The sequence below is a fragment of the Tupaia chinensis genome, unplaced genomic scaffold (genome assembly GCF_000334495.1).
Source record: "Tupaia chinensis unplaced genomic scaffold, TupChi_1.0 Scaffold000057_1, whole genome shotgun sequence".
In the NCBI taxonomy this organism is placed as follows: domain Eukaryota; kingdom Metazoa; phylum Chordata; class Mammalia; order Scandentia; family Tupaiidae; genus Tupaia; species Tupaia belangeri.
The window spans coordinates 2,162,889-2,182,377 of record NW_006159515.1 but is presented as its reverse complement, the minus strand read 5'-3'; the positions used below and the strand labels follow the sequence as shown (position 1 = coordinate 2,182,377).

Below are 19,489 nucleotides of genomic sequence, written 5' to 3'. Positions count from 1 at the left end.
GAAATCGAAAAATAGACAGGTCCTGATAAAAATGCTGAAGGTCAGAGATACAGGGAAAATCTTGAAAGTAGCATTAAAAAAAAAAAAATCTCACTTAAAAGGGACTAACACTAAGGGTAACAGCTGACTTCTGGGTAGAAATAATTGGAGACCAGAAAACAGTGGGGAAATACTAGGTCATTGAGAAAGTCATGACCTGTTTTTCTGTTTTTCTGTGCAAAAATGCATCATTATTTTCCCTAAAACACAGTATATTGAAAGTACTCAAAAAACTCAACCAATCATCATGTATCCAGTGAAACTACCTTTTAAAAATGAAAATGAAATAAAGACATTCCCAAATAAACAAAAACTGAATTTGTTATTAGCAAACTCTTATGAAATATAGGGTGAAACAGATGGAGTGGTGCTTAAGGTGCTGGATCCCACATAGCTGACTCGATTTGAAAATCATGTGGGCTCATGTCCATGTGCCCAAAAATCCCAAGAGGAGAATGGAGGAGAAGGTATTGCAGCATGGCCATCTCTTGCCCTCCCCCCACCCCCCATGGTGATTTCTCACCTTCCCTCCCTGTCTGGCGAGCGCACGCGCCCTACAGTGAAAAATCTCTCGGGAGTCTCTCTGATGAATGTATACACCTATAGAACACAAATTAATTAATAGAGGTCCCTTGTAGAATTTATGAAACTTTAGAATATATTTGGGGGGGAAAACCCTCTATATTAATAAGCCATATTAATTTTAAATAGAAACTGGAAAGGTTGATTTTGCTTTTCCAAAATTGTTGGAGGGGAAAAGAAGTAAAACACAATTTATTCTTTATACTAAGAATTAGTGCATATTTTGTGAGACTTGGATTTGGTTGTCTGTTTCATTTAATTTATTTTCGTAAAACATGTCACTATCAAAATTTTTAGTCAACTTTATTTTGTATACTATTACTGTGAAATTTGATAATACTTTCAGTTTATTTACTGAAAGTGTCCTGACTCTGTGCCAGTTATTCACTATATGAGCATTAGTTTGGATTGCTCTTATACTAATAAATATAATCAGGAAGAGATGACATGGCTTCATTCAGATTGCCCATCTGGAAACAATTCACTTAGAATAAATGTAAAATTTTCTTCTTACAAATCTTAGACACTTCTAAATCTTTACCCTTTGTAATTTTCAAATATGTTTTTCCTTTTTAATAAATCTAGTTAATAGCTGGCATTGTAGGAAAGCTGTTGATGCTTATTTTTATCTGAACATCTTATTGAACTCTTAACTGGAATAATTTTCAGTTTGATTTTCTTAGTTTTCTAGGCAAGCATTTACACTGTCTGCACATAATGATAGTCCATGTTAGTGACTATACTTACATTTCAATTGATGCCTTATTTTGTTGGCCAGAACTTCCAAACAGTGTTAAATGGTAGGAAAAACAAATTTTCTTTTTAAAGGAAAATAATGAATGTTTCTCCCTCTCACATACACAGGCTGGATTCTAGTGACATTTATAATGAATTGAAAGAAACATATCCCAATTACCTTCCTCTGTATGTTGCGCGACTTCATCAGCTGGATGCTGAAAAGGTTAGACCTCATTTTTAGTACATCATATTTGTTTGTGATGTTAGATAAAGATTGTACATTGAGTATAAGTGGATCTTTATTTTCTGTTCTTGCCAACTGAAACCATGTTCCTACACATTTTAAGTTTTAAGTTTTTTTCTTTAAGATAACTATAGGACCCAGCCACACCTGTGAGTTTAGTGTAGGATTCTTGTTCATGGTTGGTCAGAGGAGCAGTAGAAACAGGATCGTTTTGTGACTTCAACGTATAGGGCACAGAGCAGAGGGCCATGGTCCTGGCCAGTTGGATATTTAAACTCATAGTGAAAGAAGAATTACTACTGTGCATTAACTTGTTTAATGATTCTTATTGGTAAGAATTTGCCATGGTTCCAGACTGTCTTAACATAGACCAGCTCTCATTAGAAATCATGGCAGTAGGAAAGTTCTAGCCATAATCAAAGAAAAATCATTCTAAAGGTTTAGGGTGAAATGGAGAGGGTTTAAAGGTAATCTCTTAACAGACTTAAAGAGAGAAGCAAATTGCTGAGAACATCCTGTTAATCATAGTTAGTCTCTGTTGATTATAATTTTGTTTACTCTCATCTTTGTGTTTTTAATGAAGAATTATAAAGAACTTGTTTCATCAGCTAGTGTTTTTTTTCTTTAACTTCTGTTTTTATGTGGTATATGTCTGAAGTAGTAACGTGGGATCACCTCTTAAAATCTTAACATATGCAGAAAAGGAGCTACCTTTTTTTGAAAAAAAAAAAAAAAAACTACATTTTTATGAACTTTATATTTTGCTTCTTCTCATCATTGAACTCACTCCAGTAGGGAATGTAAACAGGGATATTAAAGTCTGAGCTCAAGTCTTCCAGAGATGCCGACCATTACAGAGGTCACAGTGGGAGAGACAGCACATAGCCCCTGGGCTCCAATAGTTTCCTGGTTCCCTCACATCAGGGTTGCAACTCTTGTTATTGAGACAGTACAAATGAAAATGCTGTAGTGTACTGATTATGTATCTTTTCTTGTTTTATTTTTTTTTCTTATTTCTTCCTTTTTCCTTCCCAGGAACGAATGAAAAGACTTAATGAAATTGTCGATGCTGCAAATGCTGTTATTTCTCATATAGATCAAACAGCCCTAGCAGTTTACATTGCAATGAAGACTGACCCCAGGCCTGATGCAGCTACTATAAAAAAGTACCTAACCAGTAAATAATCTTTCTTGCATCTCATTTCTTAGTTACTTGTTTTAAAAAATAGGGACTAGTATTGTTGAGGATAGTCTGTTCTGATGTTCATTATATCCTTATAGTGGGAAATACCAATATTTGGTCCTTAGGTATGCTGTAATAACTTTCTCCAGTCCATTAAGACTAAGCCCAAGAAAAATGGCTCATTTTCTCTCGCAACTGGTGGTGTCAAAGTAGAGGGATTTGAGTAGCTGTGATCAGGCAGCCCTGCCGTTGGTGATTTCTACAAGGCGGATGTGTGGAGAAGGCAGAAGTATAACATTCTCTCCAGTTTTGAGGCTTAGACTCTTATTGGCCAATGATATGGAGAACTCCAAATTTAGTTGTTATTGTTTATAAGAGTAGTCTTTTCCTCCTTAAAACCAGTCCATTAATCATCTTATAGGAAGTTAAAACTATCTTCCCCAGATTACCAGAATGACCAGTTGCCAGAAGCAGTTGCCCATTCTGAGTGTTCTTGACATTGTGGCACCAATAGCCTGTAGCTGTCTCCTCTGAGTTCTAGCATTGTTACTTCTTAGAGTTTCTGACAACTGTATTTCCGCAAACTCACGTGTTTATGAAATAACACGTGACTGACCTTGAAACTTGAGTAAATACTAAAGTCCATCTGTCTCTCTTGGTATTTTGGCCTGTATTTTCCAATATTTTTTTTTTCTTTTTTTGGAGAGGTTTTTGCTATAGGGCACATGCGCTCACCAGACAGACAGAAACAGAGAGAAAGTGAGAAATCACTCCCCAGGGGGGATGGCCACGCCGCAATCCCTTCTCCTCCATTCTCCTCTCGGGATCTTGGGCACGCACGCACACGTGCCTAGCGTGAGTTTTAAGCCACCGGATCCGGGACACAGACCGCGGCTGACTACGTGGGAGTCCAGCGACAGCCATTACGCTTACTGTTGGTCCCTATTTTCCAATTTTTACCACCCACTGAGATAGCTTAGTCTTAGGTTAAAAAGAGCTAATAATACAGTATTCATTGTTTTCTCTTTTTTCCAGTTTTTACCTCAGTGTTTTCAGCTTCTTTTTGCAAAGTGCTGGACCCTGACTGTAAAGGCTATTAAAAATAATAAAATAGGGTGCTGACTGTTAAACAATATAGCTGTAGAGACCGAGTAAAATAGAATAAAACTAGAAAGGAGCCAGAAAACATTGCAACAACGCTGAGTGAAGTTAAGTTTAGGTTTTGGTAACATTGAACTGGCCATTGGATTTGGCAATATTGGATCAATATTTTTTGAATTGCTATACTGAAATGTGTTCAACTTTGTAACTGAGATATTTTTCTCCAGGCCTTGCTCTGGCCAGACAGAAACGGACTCTGACCAGTTTGTGCTGGAGCAGAGTGCTGTATCCAGACCTGAAATACATTGCTTTCAAGGCCCTGCTCTCAAAGCATGGTTAGTGCTGCTGGTTGGTGTTCTCTGTGGGCAGGTAGCAGCAGCCCTGAACGCTGACTCCTCCATCCATACACAGTTGCTCTCACATCACTCACATATCAAAAGTATAAGATGGCCATTTATAATCTTAAAAAGGATAGTAACTTTTTGTAGGTGATGTGGTAGCAAATTTTAGTTAAATTTAAACTGCAATTACTTAGACATTAAAGCATCTGCTTCAAATTATGGTGCTTCCCAAAATGTAGCTATTTTCACCTTGACGGCTCCCTAAATAGATTTGATTTAAAAGGTGTTTATTAAGCAAATACTATACATAAAGCATTACTTGAGAGGGACTTAAAAAATAAAGATACGGAAAATCTGTGTTGAACCCCACAAAGATATATAGTTAAATAAATAAGAAGTTATAAAATAAAATAGAAAAAATTGAACAAGACATTCTTTCCTCTTAGAAACTTACAATCTAATATGGAAGATGAAATTGCCAGATTGGTTAGAATCAAGACATGAAATGTAATAGTTTTAAATATGTTAGATTGTGGAAGTGTATAGAAAGGAAAGCTGCCTTTTTCTGAGTAAGGAAAGCCTCACAGAATTGTAAGGTATTCAATGCTAAGTTATAGAGGATAGGAAAGAAATACTCCAGACAGTGGAATTTAGATTACTGGACCAGAGGATGCTGAAATGGGGCTCTCACGGGTAACTTAATCCAGGTCTGGCAGGTATAGAACATCTGCATCACCACCAGCTAGCCAGCTAAATTTCACATCCTTCCAGCCTTTTCTGGGCTTCCAGTTTATAATGCAGGGAAGGGGAAACCCGCTGTTTCAATGCAGTTCTGTTTCAAGGCCTTGAGTCTCCTTCACAAAATGGTTATAACAGTTGTTCCTGGCTCCTGGAGTTGTCACTAAGCATAAGTGAAGGACTACTAAGAAGACATTGAGATAGTGCCTGATGTCCAGAAGGTGGGGTAAGCTGTGCAGCTCAACAAATGAGGTATCATACAACTTTTGGGTCAAAAGGCAATTTGTAAATCTTTTTATTCTTAAGTAATCAGAGTAGTCAGGCAGCCCCCAGGTACATTTCTACAAAAAGGGAGTGAAAGCTAATCCTTTAAAGTTTCGGGACCAGCAGTTAGCATAATGGCTATGTCGCTGGACTCCCATGTAGTCGACTGTGGTTCAAGTCCCGGACCCAGTGGCTTTAACTCACGCCGGGCGTGTGTGCGTGCGTGCCCAAGATCCCGAGAGGAAAATGGAGGAGAAGGGATTGCGGCATGGCCATCCTCCCTGGGGGGTGATTTCTCACTTTCTGTCTGTCTGTCTGTCTCTGTCTGGCTGGCAAGCGCACGTGCCCTATAGCAAAAAAAAAATCCTCTCCAAATAAATAAATAAATAAATAAAATAAAGTTTTAAAACTCCTCACTGATGAACCTTAGGAATGGTTGCATCTGCTTTGCAAGAGGAGAAGGTTGGTAACTACCCTGTAGTGAAGTCCATGAACCTAGAAGAGTTTCTTGGCAGCATTAGTACCACCTTGACTTCCTGCTCACTTTCAAGACACAGAATCCAATGGGCTTTGAGATGCTGCATCCCAGGCTTGGGAAGTGTTCCAACCATAGCATTTTCTTGGACACTTAGCCTCATGTTCACCACCAGGAAGCCTCATAACTTAACAGGACATCCAGGTATGCAGGTCAGCAGATGAGCCCTTGTGATCTCAAGTTGGTGGATTGGGCAGTTGCCTTCCCTATTAATCCGAATTGACTTTATAGTCTCCCAGACTTCACTCTGGGTCTTTCAGAATCACTCTTCATCCCACCTCACTGTGCCTTTTAGTCACGTTCTCAGCCTGCATAATTCTGATTGTCTTCACACGTGTCTGATATGAGTTGAACAAAATACGTCAAATAAGCAAGCATTCCAAAGACTCACTTCTCTCCCTGGAGCACAGGACGTTATTATATTTAATTTGGCAATGATTTGTTGAGTGCCTGTTCTATGCCAGGCATTGTCTTTGGCATTTGGAATGCTCTAGATAAAAACAGGATGCCTTTCTCTGAACAAGGCAGTTAGCAGTGATTAAGAGCACAGATTCCAGGACTAGACTAGAATCTTGACCTAGAATCTTGGATCTCCCACTTCCTAACTGAAGGGCTTTGAACAAACTGCTTAATCTCTTTGGGCCTCAGTTTTCTTCTTTGCAAAATGGAGGTAGTTAATGATATTTTACTCATAGGCTTGTTTTGAGTGTCAATGAATTAATACGCTAAAATGCTGAGACAGTTGTTGGCAGAGATCTCGTAAGCATTGCATTTGTTTGCTCTGTTAATATATGAGCTCATGACTAGAGGAACCCTGGGTATGTCTGTATATACAAAGAGACAAATGTATAATAATCGGTACTTAAGGGAAATCTAAAGACTTAAAAGGTACTGGCCTGAGTAAGAGTTATATGGCTGACAGAATGCAGATTCATCTTCCAGCTCTATTGCTTATGGCATCCTGTTTTAACTAAGTACAGCTGCCCTAACTCATTCGATCTGTGTGTATAGCAGCATGACTCATTTGCTGTCTATTAGTACTAAGGAATCTTATTTGATAGGTAATGAAATATATGTACTTACATAATATCTATAATACTTGTAATATCTTTGCATTATAAATCTTAGCAAAAGAATGCTCAAATTTAATTTCAGATAAGACTGTACTTTGAAAGAAATGTTACTGACGTGAGAAATTTTTTAATTTGTTCTGCAGTGATATGGACAAGCAGAAATCTACCCTGGTAGATGCCCTTTGTAGAAAAGGGTGTGCCCTCGCCGACCATCTTCTGCATGTACAGGCTCAGGACGGTGCTGTTTCGACCGATGCAGAAGGAAGAGAAGAAGAGGGGGAAAGTACTTTAGATTCTCTGTCGGAAACATTCTGGGAAACTACAAAGTGGACTGATCTTTTTGACAATAAGGTAACCTTTCTCGTTTCAGTACTTTTTTTTTTTTTGGAAAGGTTTTTTGCTATAGGATGCATGCACTCGCCAGAAAGACAGAGACAGAAAGCGAGAAATCACCCCCTGGGGGGATGGCCACGTCACAATCCCTTCTCCATTCTCCTCTCAGGATCTTGGGCACACACATGCACCCGTCGTGAGTTTAAGCCACTCAAACCGAGGTTGGCTACATGGGAGTTCAGCGACATAGACATTACGCTAACTGCTGGTCCCTCAGCACCATTCTTGATTATTGGCTTATACTCCTCCCTTGTGCTCCATTGCCTGCTAGATGGGGAGAAGAATAAGTGGAGGAGGCTGGATTGGCTCTGAAGGGGATAACATGTTGAGTGATACTTCATATTTGTCCCACATGTTACCCGTTATGTTATGTCTGCAGAGTGGCTATTTAATGTAGTAGTCTTTCAGTTAAACCAGTTATATAGGAAGCTAAAATTAAGTCTTTTAGAAATTGTCTTCAGGCCTCCTATTTATATGCACATTTGTTGGGGATGGTGGGAGTGTCCTGATGAGCTATTATTTATTTTTCTCAAAATTCTGTTAACTTCTAAGTAATTATATCTTGATTTGTAACTACACAGTTTTAATACCCAGTTTGGAAAAAGTTAGCACTGATGAGCTTTTTTGAAATTTGGTATAAAAGCTTTTTAAATCCCTTTATGATTTATACTACCATTCTTACCATAGGTATTAACTATCTTCAAGTTTTTACCAATCTTCCTTTCCTGTGAGATGAAGGAAAATAAATAAAGGAAATCGGAAGAAGTCTTAGCCAGTACAGACCATCATCTTATTTTAGCTTCAGAGGCTTGTTCTCAGAATGAATTATGGTAATTTGCAGCAAAAAACAGAAGTAGGAAAATTCTTCCTGTAGGCTTCAGATTTCCCACGATATACAGTAGTGCCTTTATAGACGGTGCTCAATCATATTTGAGAAACTGAAGGAGTCCATATAGCATCAGAGGCTAAGAATTTGGATCTGAAATTAGATTTCCGAGTTTAACTACTACTTTTGCCCCTTTCATCTATGAACTTGGGCAAGTTAATAAATCTTGATGCTCAGTTTCTTACCTACTGTGTGAGGGTAATAGTTACCATAGACAGTTATGAACAGGTTTTAGTACATGGAAGGTCCCCAACAATATTTGCTGTTACTATTAACAAGCAGGTATTGAAGGTCTGCGATATGCTAGACAGTACTTGCTGCTGGAAACATGAAGAAAAGTAAGAACATTTTTCCTGTCTCTGAGAAATGTAACAGATTAATAAATCCTTATTGGACAGCCATAGTAAAACTTACAGATAATACTGTTTTTGTAAAGTATGCCGTATTAGGGGCTGTGCATTCTACTTGTTCACTACATTTACGGCAACAGTTGAACACTTTGCTCATCTCTAGAATCAAGTCATTGTGGTAGTATTCATTTCTTTGAGGACATTCTCCACATTCTAAAGTGGAGGGAAAATATAAATAAATTGTTAAGGTATATTTGACAGCTATGATAATTAAAGCAACAAAACTTGTACCAAAGAACACACACACACACACACACACACACACACACACACATATATATATATATATATATATTTATCCTCATTTACAGTCTTGCCAATTTACAGTGACTTTATATTTTTGTATTTCTGTCCTGATTTTAATTTTGTAATTATTTATGTTAAACTTGGTTTCTTTTGCATGAAGAAATGTCTTAAAATAAGTTTCAATAGCTAGTAATTTCCCTTGAATGTTAGTTTTCTTCCCAAATATTAATAATCTATTCTGTGAAAAATACCCAGCTCTTTTGAAGACACTAATTATTCTTTATTTATTCACTTGTTTTTAAGAGAGATTTTTGCTATAGGGTGCATGCACTCATCAAAGAGACAGTTTTAAAATTTGCTTGCTGCAACATATTCATTTTAAAAGCTACACTTCTGTTTAAACCTAAATTCTCTTATTAGAACTATATGCCATCAAGTATATTTGATAGATAAGGTTTGTCTCATTTTGTATTACAGGTTTTGACATTTGCATACAAGCATGCATTAGTAAATAAAATGTATGGGAGAGGCCTAAAATTTGCAACTAAACTCGTAGAAGAAAAACCAACAAAAGAAAACTGGAAAAATTGTATTCAAGTAAGTGAATTTAAATTGTCACTGTTAAGTGTCACTTCAGTATTACATAATGACAGGATAACTGAAGAGGCTTATGGTAGTGATATTAACACTGATTTTATCATGACCAATTAATTTAATGTGAATTGTAAAGTAAATATAAGAGAAGGTCAATAAGTTATTTAAATTTTTAAAAATAATCATTTCATTTTACTTTATTTATTTGAGTTTGACCAGAGAGGGACAGTGAGAGAGAGGGAAAGTGAGAAAGCAAACTGCAAGGCCCAGGACTCAAACCACAGTCAGCCATTTGGAAGTCCAATGCCCTTAACCACCATGCCACCTGCTGTCACCTAGTTATTTAAATTTTAAAAATATTTTCACTCCTACCCAAAAACCCAATTGATTAGATCCAAGTATTTTCTTTTTTTCTTTTTTTTTTGAGAGGTTTTCGCTATAGGGCGCGTGCGCTCACCAGAGAGAGAGACATAGAGACAGAAAGCAAGAACTCACCCTCCAGGGGGGATGGTCACACCGCAATCCCTTCTCTTCCATTCTTCTCTCGGGATCTTGGGCATGCACACACACAGGCCCGGCATGAGTTCTAAGCATCATATCCGGGACGCAAACCGCGGTCGACTACGTGGGAGTCCAGCGACATAGCCATTACGCTAACTGCTGGTTCCCTGATCCAAGTATTTTCAACGAAGGTAAAAATGCATTAGAAATTTTGTATAATTGGAAGTCAAAGTTGTCCTTTACAAAAGAAAAACTTCTTTTCAAATACATGTTGCCTCGATTCTAAAGGTTGAACTGTTATAGTTTATATTTGGTTTTCTTCATTTAAGGTGATAGGTCTGTTTGTTAGTTATTTTACCATAAAGCATATTATATACAGAGAAATTCTTCAGTTAATTGTCAGGTGTAAAAAATATAATGAATTCTGGGGTCGGCAGGTGGCATGGTGGTTAAGGGCCCTGGACTCCCACATGGCCAACTATAGTTTGAGTCCCAGACCTGGAAGCTTGCTTTCTCTCTCTGTCTTGCCTGTCACTCTGTCCCTCTCTGGTTAAATTAAAATAAATAAAATTAAGTAAGGTAATTATTTTAAAAATGTAATGAATTCTATAGAAATTAGTATTTTAAAGGAGATTTTCTTGCTGTAGGGTGTGTGTGCTTGCCAGAGAGACAGAGGCGCAGAGAGACAGAAAGCAAAAAAACACCCGTCAGGGGAAATGGCCACACCACAATCCCTTCTTCTCCCTGTGCTGGCGAGGCTTCTGCCTCCTCCTGTGGTTATGCTTCTTATCACTTAGACTATCTCCTCTGCCACTCCATTGTCTCTTGGCTTGGCTAAATAAACAGCCACCTTTTCTGGAGGCCCTCAGCACTGACTGCTCCAACCTTATAGAAAACTCTATTCTGATCTTCCCAGAACAGATTGCTTGTTGTTTATAATTCTAGTGTCTGTATCCTCAGAGATCCTTTCTTGATCATCTAAATTTCCCCATTACTCTACATCAAGTTTTATTTTTTACTGAGAAATTGCCTGGTAAATATCTTAATGATTTACTTCTTTATTCATCTATTCATTACAGTTGACCCTTGAACAATGTGAGGGTTAGGGTCACCAACCTCCTACATAGTCAAAAATCTGCGTATAACTTTTAACATCCCAAAACTTAACTACTGCTAGTGTAGCATTAACAAGAGGCCTTACTGATAAACTAAGCAGTTGATTAAAACGTGTTTTGTATGTTATATTTATTATATACTGTATTCTTACCATAAAGTAAGCAAGAGAAAAGCCAGTGTTAGTAAGAAAATCCTGAGAGCCAGCTAATGTCATGGTGGTTAAAGTGGTTAGATCTCACATGGCCAGTGTGGTTGAGTCCCAAACCAGCAACTTGAAAACATGCCAGGTGTTGTGTCCGGGTGCTGAAAATCCCAAAGGAGAAGTGCAGAAGAAGGAACTGCAGTATGACCTTCCCATTGAGGCAGGTGCTTTCTCTTTTCCTCCTCTTCCTTCTTTTTTTTCTCTCTCTCTCTCTCAGTCTCTCTCTGTCTCTGAAAATTACAGGCACCCTCTGGCAAAATTTGAAGGAAAGAGAATTATAAGGAAGGGAAAATGCATTTACAGTACCGTACTGTATTTTCCAAAATATTTATTGCAAAAAAAAAAAAAATGTAAGTGGACCTGCACAGTTGTAACCTGTGTTCAGAGATGAATTGTAATTTGCTTACTTGTTTTTCCCAGACAGAGGTTTCCTGAAAGTGAGGAGTGAGTTTTTTCTGTGCTGTTTTCCCAGTGTCTACAGCACTGTTTAACTTAATAGTAGTCCTTCAGAAGAAAATGAAAGGAAGGAAGTCAGGTTGGCCCGAGGGAAGGGAACAAGTGAGTTGAGTTGGAGGGAAGAAAGGAAGACAAAGCAGTTAGTAGGAAAGAAGGGACCTCAGTGGGGATAATGGGCAAGAGGACAGGCTGGCTGCCAGAGAAGGTGGCTGACTGATAGAAAGCGAGGTTGGTATGAAGAGGGGTGGGTGGCTGGGCTGATGATGGTTCTTGTTGGCAGGAAAGTTCTCAAAGCTGCTGCTTCATTATCAGTCAATACTAGGTCAGCATTCATCCTCAGCACCAACCTCTCAAGTCTCATTTCCTTCACTAACTTACAGTGTTTGGTTGCAGCTCATGAAGTTACTGGGATGGACCCATTGCGCATCTTTTACTGAAAACTGGCTCCCCATCATGTATCCACCTGATTACTGTGTATTCTAAAATAGGAACCAAGACTTTAAATTTTAAAAAAGAAAGTTTTATAGTGAATGGATATAAAAACAAATGTGGCATTTTTAGTCTAATGCATGTTTTCATCCACTATCAAATACTGATTATTAAAATGATGTGTATTTATCAGAGAATTCACTGGCGTGTGGCTTAATACATGTAAATCTAAACCTCTGACATCTTGGTGTTTCCTAATGCCTCGTATTGCTGGCCAGGATTGCCCTGCCTGCCAGCACCTAGGGCTTTGAGTTGGGTTGCAGCTTATTACGTGCATGATAGGTTTTGAAACGTAACTTTTAACTGCAAACCTGTAAAATTCTATTTTTTATTTTATAAATGAACAGGGTTTTAACATGCTCGGCTTTAATTTTTTCAATTGTATGAAGGCCTTAAACCAGCTACATTAAGCGTAGCTAAAATTATTTATTGGACTATAGATTAACAAAACCTCATTCCCAGTTTTTTTTTTGTTTTGTTGGTTTTTTTTTATTATTATTTGATTTTTTTTGGCAAACGTTTACATTCAATTAAGGAGAAAACACAAAACCAGCACAAATATGGGGCAGTTGCTGGCGCATCACTGCTTAACAAATCTTCATCTTGGGGTCAATACAGGCAAGTCATTTTCACACCCTCTTGAAGTACAGAGCATCACAGTGAACTGACAGTACATGTTTAAGTGCCAGACAGCTAAATCTTTATCAGATATTGTAACGGAACACACATAGTATGTTTATTAATGTGGAAATAATGTAAAACACGTGAATAAATGTGCAAAACGAAGATCACAGTACACCATATGCACTCTGATACCTTAATTTTTTTTTATAAATAATAAAAACTGAATATTAAAACTTAAAGTTGGTCTTAATTTTTCATAAATAAATTTGAGGCGAGAAAAAATATATTAAATACATAGACAAAAAGTTAAATATAAGGTAATTTATTTTATAATGTTTTTTATTGGCTTGCAATTATTTGAATATATTTCCAGTTCTTACTGTGTGATTAACTTTTGTGTATGTTTAATTTTTTATTATTTTTATCTTTCTGGCTACTCTTACCTGCTTCTCACATTCTTCCTCCATGAAATAAACAGACACAAGAAGACAATATTAAAAAGTCTGTAGTCAGTTTGTAGTCACTTATCTAATACCACGTTGTGTGTGTGTATCATTTTTTAACCTTGTTCCTTAGAATTTATCACTGTGAAATATGCACTAGTAGTCTTGTAGAGTCATTCATAACTTTATTTTATCTGATAAAAAAGATTAGCCTATGAAAAAATAGGCATAGGCGTATGAACACATTTTGCATGCTGTTTTTGAGACATCTACAGTCTGAAGTCCCATCTGTGAACAGCCAACAGCCCCACTCACATTCTCTCTCTGTCTCCTCTCTCTGTACTTTTTTACCTGCTCAAATTTAGGTCGCTGTATTGAGAGGTTTAATCCCGTCAAGATTGAGAAACTCAGAAAGGGTGTGGTAACTTCCCAAGTCCACACTACTGATTGATTTAATCAATTGCTAGTTATAGAACATAGGACCTGTTTTATAACTCAGGATTTTATTTTGTTTTGTTTTCTTTAATTTCTTTAATTTATTTATTTGTTTGTTTGTTCGTTTTGGCGGGGAGGGGGGAGAGGTTTTTGCTACAGGGCGCGTGCACTTGCCAGAAAGACAGAGAGAGACAGAAAGTGAGAAATCACCCCCTGGGGGGGATGGCCATGCCGCAATCCCTTCTTTTCCATTTTCCTCTCAGGATCTTGGGCATGCATGCACATGTGCCTGGTGTAAATTTAAGCCACCAGGTCCGGGACTCAAACCGTGGTTGACTACATGGGAGTCCAGTGACGTAGCCGTTACACCAACTGCTGGTCCCATAACCTAGGTTTTGCCATTCCTAGAAAGTACTATCTAGATAGAGCAGTGGTTAATAAACTGTGGTACTTGAGCCCCAACTGGACCTAGTTCTGTAAATGAAGTTTTTTGGAAGACATAACCATTTATTTATGAACCTTTCAGCAGGGCAGTTACGCAATGCTTCCATGTCCACTGCTACTTTCCTTTGGGTCATATTATGCTTCTATGATAACAGCTGGACGCTGGTAAGCTCAAGAAGGTCTCTTCAGTAAAGTCAAATTGCTGTTTCTGTGGTTCTAGATGAAAACGTAACACAAAGAGGCTAGCCCATGACAGCTAGATTCCACGTGACTGACCATGCAGCTTGAGTTGCAAGTGGCTAGGAAAACATGCCAGGCACAAGTGCACGTGTGTCCAGAATACCAAAAGGAGGGCAAAATGGAGAGGATTACAGCATGACCATGCCCTATGGCAAGGAGCAGAGTGACGGAGTGAAGGGGATGATTTCTTGCTTCCCTCTGTCTGTCCGTCTGTGGCAAGTGCATATGCCCTTTAGCAAAAAAAAAACAAAACAAAACAAAAAAAAACACCACAAGGGCTAAGATGGTTCTCTAAAAACGTCAACCGGTCTTCCTGTTTCTGGTCATAGTGGCCAGTGCTTACATCTCACCCACTGAAAATGGGGACAGAGCTAGGTGGAAGAAGCTTTGGACATGGTACAGAGTGTGCCCGATTTCAATTCTGTGGCCCCTTTCCAGTGATGAGCAGTTTCCAGTTGATACTGGTCATTTAGCCATCTCACGGGGATTTCTTCTGAATCCGATTGCCTATGTGATAGGATAGCTCTCCTCTGTGCCCCAGAATAACTCAGCCTGGCCCTCTTCTTGGGCACTGTAATCTCAAACTTCCCCTCTCACTCTGCCGCCGCACTAGTGAAATATCCAGAGGCTGGAAGCCCTAACCCAGTCTCTGCCACCTTGACCCAGCTCAAGCACTGGCAAGCCAAACCGCTTGATCCCCAGAATCCTATATGAAAATTTACAGTGTTGTATTCCGTGTGCCTCTTCCAACTCAGAAATCACTTAATGTGAATTAACTGTCTTTTTATCTGCAATGTTTCATTCTCTACTCACTACAACCCATCATTGAGTCTGTGTCATGTGTCTTTGGCTTTCCCTGTAGGATCTAGGTTAGTGAAAGGACACAGAAAAGGGGATCTTTCTCACTGCCCCTGTCAAAACCAAAAAAAAAATACCCTCAGTGGGGAGAATTTTTTGAGTAATAAGAAAGGAAGAAATAAACTCTGACCTACATGATAAACCCAGAGGGGAAAACTATAGCACCAGTGGTTTTATTGGAAAAGAAACACTTGAAGTCCCTGAGAGAAGATTGCAAACAAGTGACTATAATTTTCCCAGCCATGTCCTTTGAGGGTCAACCATGTATGACTACAGTTCCCAGTGTCAGTGCCAGGCGTTGTGGTCTGCACTGTACCTTGGGGACTGTCTCTCCTTTCAGTTCTGTAAACTACATTCACCCCAGCGTCTGCCCGTGCTGGGTTTTAACCAAGATGTAGGAAAGGAGTTATAAAACAACTGGAAATATAGTCTGTAATAGTTTTTAATCATATAATTTTAAAACAATATATTAGCCTGTGTCTCCTTAATTCTCTGTTACCTCAAAATTCAGTGGCTTCCAACCGCAGTAATTTATTTTCACTCATGAGTGTCACTTGGCTGGAGTTGGGCTGACCTAAGCTAGGTTTGCTTAGCTGGCTCCCAGCCCATGGATACCCTGGCAGTGCAGTCCCCATCATGCAATCAGTAGAAATGCCGCAAAAAGCAAGATGGCAGGAGAACCAGGAGATTAAGAGACTTCAGAAATACCAATCAATCAAACATGTGGCTGTTACTTGGATTCTGACTGAAACAAACTCTGAAACTAAATGCCATGACATTGTATGGGGCAACTGGATATTTGAATACTGGATATTTTAATATGTTAATATTAAATTATTAAGTATAAAATTATATTTTTACATATAGTGCTAAGGTTATGTATTATGTCATCGGGAAAGTCATGACATATTTTTCTGTGCAAAAATGCATCATATCTTTCCCAACCAACTAGTAACTTACATAGATACAAACTGATTTAGTGAAAAAAGGATTTGCCTATTCTGGAACAGGGAAGTAAGTGGAAGTGTACATGAAAAAAGATTTTCTGTGAGTTGGAAGTTCACCTGGGAGAGACCACCAGCCTGTGACCTGGTGGTTGAGGGAGCTGATCCCACATAGCCAAGCCCATAATTCAAATCTTGGACCCAGTGGTTTGAAAAACACACCAGGCGAATGTGCGTGAGTGCCTAAAACTCCAAAAGGAGAGAGATGGAGAAGGGATTGTGTGTGACCATGCCCCATTGGGGCCTGGAGTGCTTTCTCACCTTTTTTCCTCTGTCTCTGGCGAGTGCATGAACCCCCTGGCAAATTAAAAAAGGAGAATTCACATGATGACAGGAGCTCACAATACCTTTCTCCTTAATAGCTTTATGAGCAATAGTTGCCACATAGTACACTGCACTTATTTACAATGTCCAGTTTGTCTACTTTCCATATATCTTAAAATTTGTATAATAAGTTTAAAGGTAACGTGCTGTTTATCCAGTTTTTCAGAAAGGACACACTTGCATCCATTTACAAAATAAACATATGATCATATCCCTCTTCCTTCCAAGGCATTTCCAATTTCCAATGTGAAAGAAGTGACATTTGTAAGTCTAAGAACTAGTTTAGGGGACAGGGTTCCATTGTTACAATTGTTACATTGTTACAATTTGTGTGTGTGTGTGTATGTTTGTGGTAGTGTAGAGAGTGTCTCTGTGTCACAGTCATCCTGCCTCAGCTCCCAGGTGTCCAACCACAGGTGTGTGCCACCACTCCCAGCCTTGCTGTAATTTTCTTAATAGATTACATTGTATACTTGAAAAAGGAGAAGATTTGAAAGCCTTCACATAATGTTTAGAAGAAACCATGGCTTTTTAAAACAGCATTCTTGAGGTATAACATACTATTGAGTCTTTGGAAAAGTCCTAACATTTTTCAATGTTTTTCTATGAGTCATGATTGTTCCAACCACCCAATACTAAGTCTAACCATTGTAAGTGTACTGTTCAGTGTCTGTTGGGCAACTCAGCACAATCCAGTTTTAGAAAATTTCCAGTTATGCGAAAACTTCCTTATGCCGATCTGTGGTCAGTCTCTAGTCCCACCCTTAGCCCTAGACAATACATGATCTGTTTTCTATCTCTATAGTTTTGATTTTTCTAGGAACTTAATATAAATGCAATCATATAATACATCATCTTTGTGTCTTCCTTCACTTAGTGTAATGTCCTTGGGTTTCATCCATGTTGTTGAGTGTATTTGTTTATTCCTTTTTACTGTCAAATAATATTCCACTGTGTGATCTACTACATCTTGTCTATCCATTCACTGGTTACTGGATATTGCGATTGTTTATACTTGAGGCAATCATGAACAATGCTGCTATAAAAATTCCTTTACAAGTCATTTGGGTGGGTATGTCTTTTTCTCTCAGGTAGACACATAGGCATAAAATTGCCAAGTTAAATGGTATGTTTCTTTTTAATATTTTAAGAAACTAATGAAATGTTTTCTAAAGTGACTGTCTTACATTCCCACTAGCAGTATGCAAGAGCTGCAGGTTTTGAACGTCCTCATCAGTACTTGATATTGTCAGTTTTTAACTTTGATCATTCTAGAGATTGTTATAGTAACTCATTGTGAGTTTAATTTTGCATTTCTCTGATAAATAATGAGCTTATTAGACATTTTATATTTTCTTTGGGAAAGTGTCTATCCTAATTTTTATCCATTTTTTTTTTCAGTTACATTGTCTGTCCTATTATTAATTTGTAAGACGAGCTCCTTTTCAGGTATTTTCTGCAAATATTTTTTTCTCAATGTCTTGCTTAATGGCATCTTTTGAAGAGCAAAAGTTTTTAATTTTGAAAAGGTTCATTTCAACATTTTTTTCCATTTAGCATTGTACTTTTGGTGTCATATCTAAGATATCTTTGTCTAACCCAAAGTGAAGATTTTATCCTTTCTTCTAGGAGTTTTGTTGGTTTTATTTTATTTTTTAAATTTTTTTTGAGAGGTTTTTGCTATAGGGTGCGTGCACTCGCCAGACAGAGACAGAGAGACAGAAAGCGAGAAATCACCCCCCAAGGGGGATGGCCATGCCGCAGTCCCTTCTCTTCCATTCTCCTCTCGGGATCTTGGGCACGCACGCACACATGCCTGGTGTGAGTTTTAAGCCACCGGGCCCGGGACGCAAACCGTGGTCGACTACATGGGAGTCCAGCAACATAGCCATTACACTAACTGCTGGTCCCATTTTGCTGGTTTTATAACTTTAACCCATTTCAGTTTAATGTTTGTGTATATGAGAGAAGGCTCAAGGGTGTGTGTGTGTGTGTGTGTGTGTGTGCGCTAGCACTACTGTTTTAAAAGACTAATTTCCCATTGATTTACCTTGGCAGCTCTATGAAGAATCAATTGATGACATATGTGTGGGTGGACTCGTTCTGTTCCCTTAACCTGGATGTCCATTCTTAGGCTGATGTCAACTGACTTGATTACTGAACTTTATACTAACAAATCAATGTTTTCCAGGTTGACGTATCTCCTGCGCTTACTCACATAAGACAGAGAAGCAGTAGCAAGCAAGTAAAATTGGGTAGGATATTCAAGAATCACCAGGTGAACATTCTGTACTTGCACACATTATCTAGATATAAAGGCATCCTGCCTTTTTTCTACAAATTTTCTTCTGCTTTTGCAGGCTGGTCTTACATATGGGACTTCAAGAAGTTTGCAGAAGATGAAATAAAAATGTGAATCTATTTTGGTGCCAAAAGAAAATATATATGTGTGTGTGTGTGTGTGTGTGTGTGTGTGTGTGTGATTCTACATAGCTGACTCCACGGTTTAAATCTGAACCTGGTAGCTTGAAAAACACGCTGGGCACATGTGCATGCATGCCCAAAATCTCGAGAGGAGAATGGAGGAAAAGAGATTGAGGCATGGCCATCCCCCTGGGAGGTGATTTCTCACTCTCCTTCTCAGTCTTTCTCTGGCAAGCTCATGGGCCCTATGGCAAAAACCTTCTAAAAATTATAAAAATAATAATTGAAATCCATGCCTACTTTTTCATAAGATACATTTTCCATGAGCTTTTTGATAACCTCCCATATCCTCAAGCAGGGCATTGCATAAGGCACATTTATTTTCTTTCCTTTCTCTTAAAAGAATGAAAGTTAGTCTGTCTTGGTCAAGTTGATTGATTGCTTTTGGTGGAAAAATAGGATACATAATTTTGTATGTTTGTAAATATTAGTCTTAAATCTTGGAAATAGGTTTTTATAATATCTTACTGTTAATTGAACACATTATCTTGAAAGAGAAATT

General features: G+C 38.3%; 1 protein-coding gene across 3 annotated transcripts in view; it reads left to right on the top strand.

The window, feature by feature from the left end:
* Positions 1-12,689, top strand: part of TPP2 (tripeptidyl peptidase 2) — an 81,617-nt gene extending 68,928 nt beyond the window's left edge. For 2 of the 3 annotated variants that reach the window (XM_006141512.3, XM_006141511.3), the window contains 5 exons: positions 1,486-1,582; positions 2,639-2,769; positions 6,982-7,189; positions 9,251-9,370; positions 12,036-12,689. In XM_006141512.3, the coding sequence (XP_006141574.1) occupies positions 1,486-1,582; positions 2,639-2,769; positions 6,982-7,189; positions 9,251-9,370; positions 12,036-12,125 (646 nt within the window). In that variant the 3' untranslated portion in view covers positions 12,126-12,689. Of the gene's footprint in view, positions 1-1,485; positions 1,583-2,638; positions 2,781-6,981; positions 7,190-9,250; positions 9,371-12,035 lie in introns of those variants that run through there. The other variant, XM_014592319.2, reaches the window with a different exon arrangement.
* Positions 12,690-19,489: the final 6,800 nt, after the last annotated feature.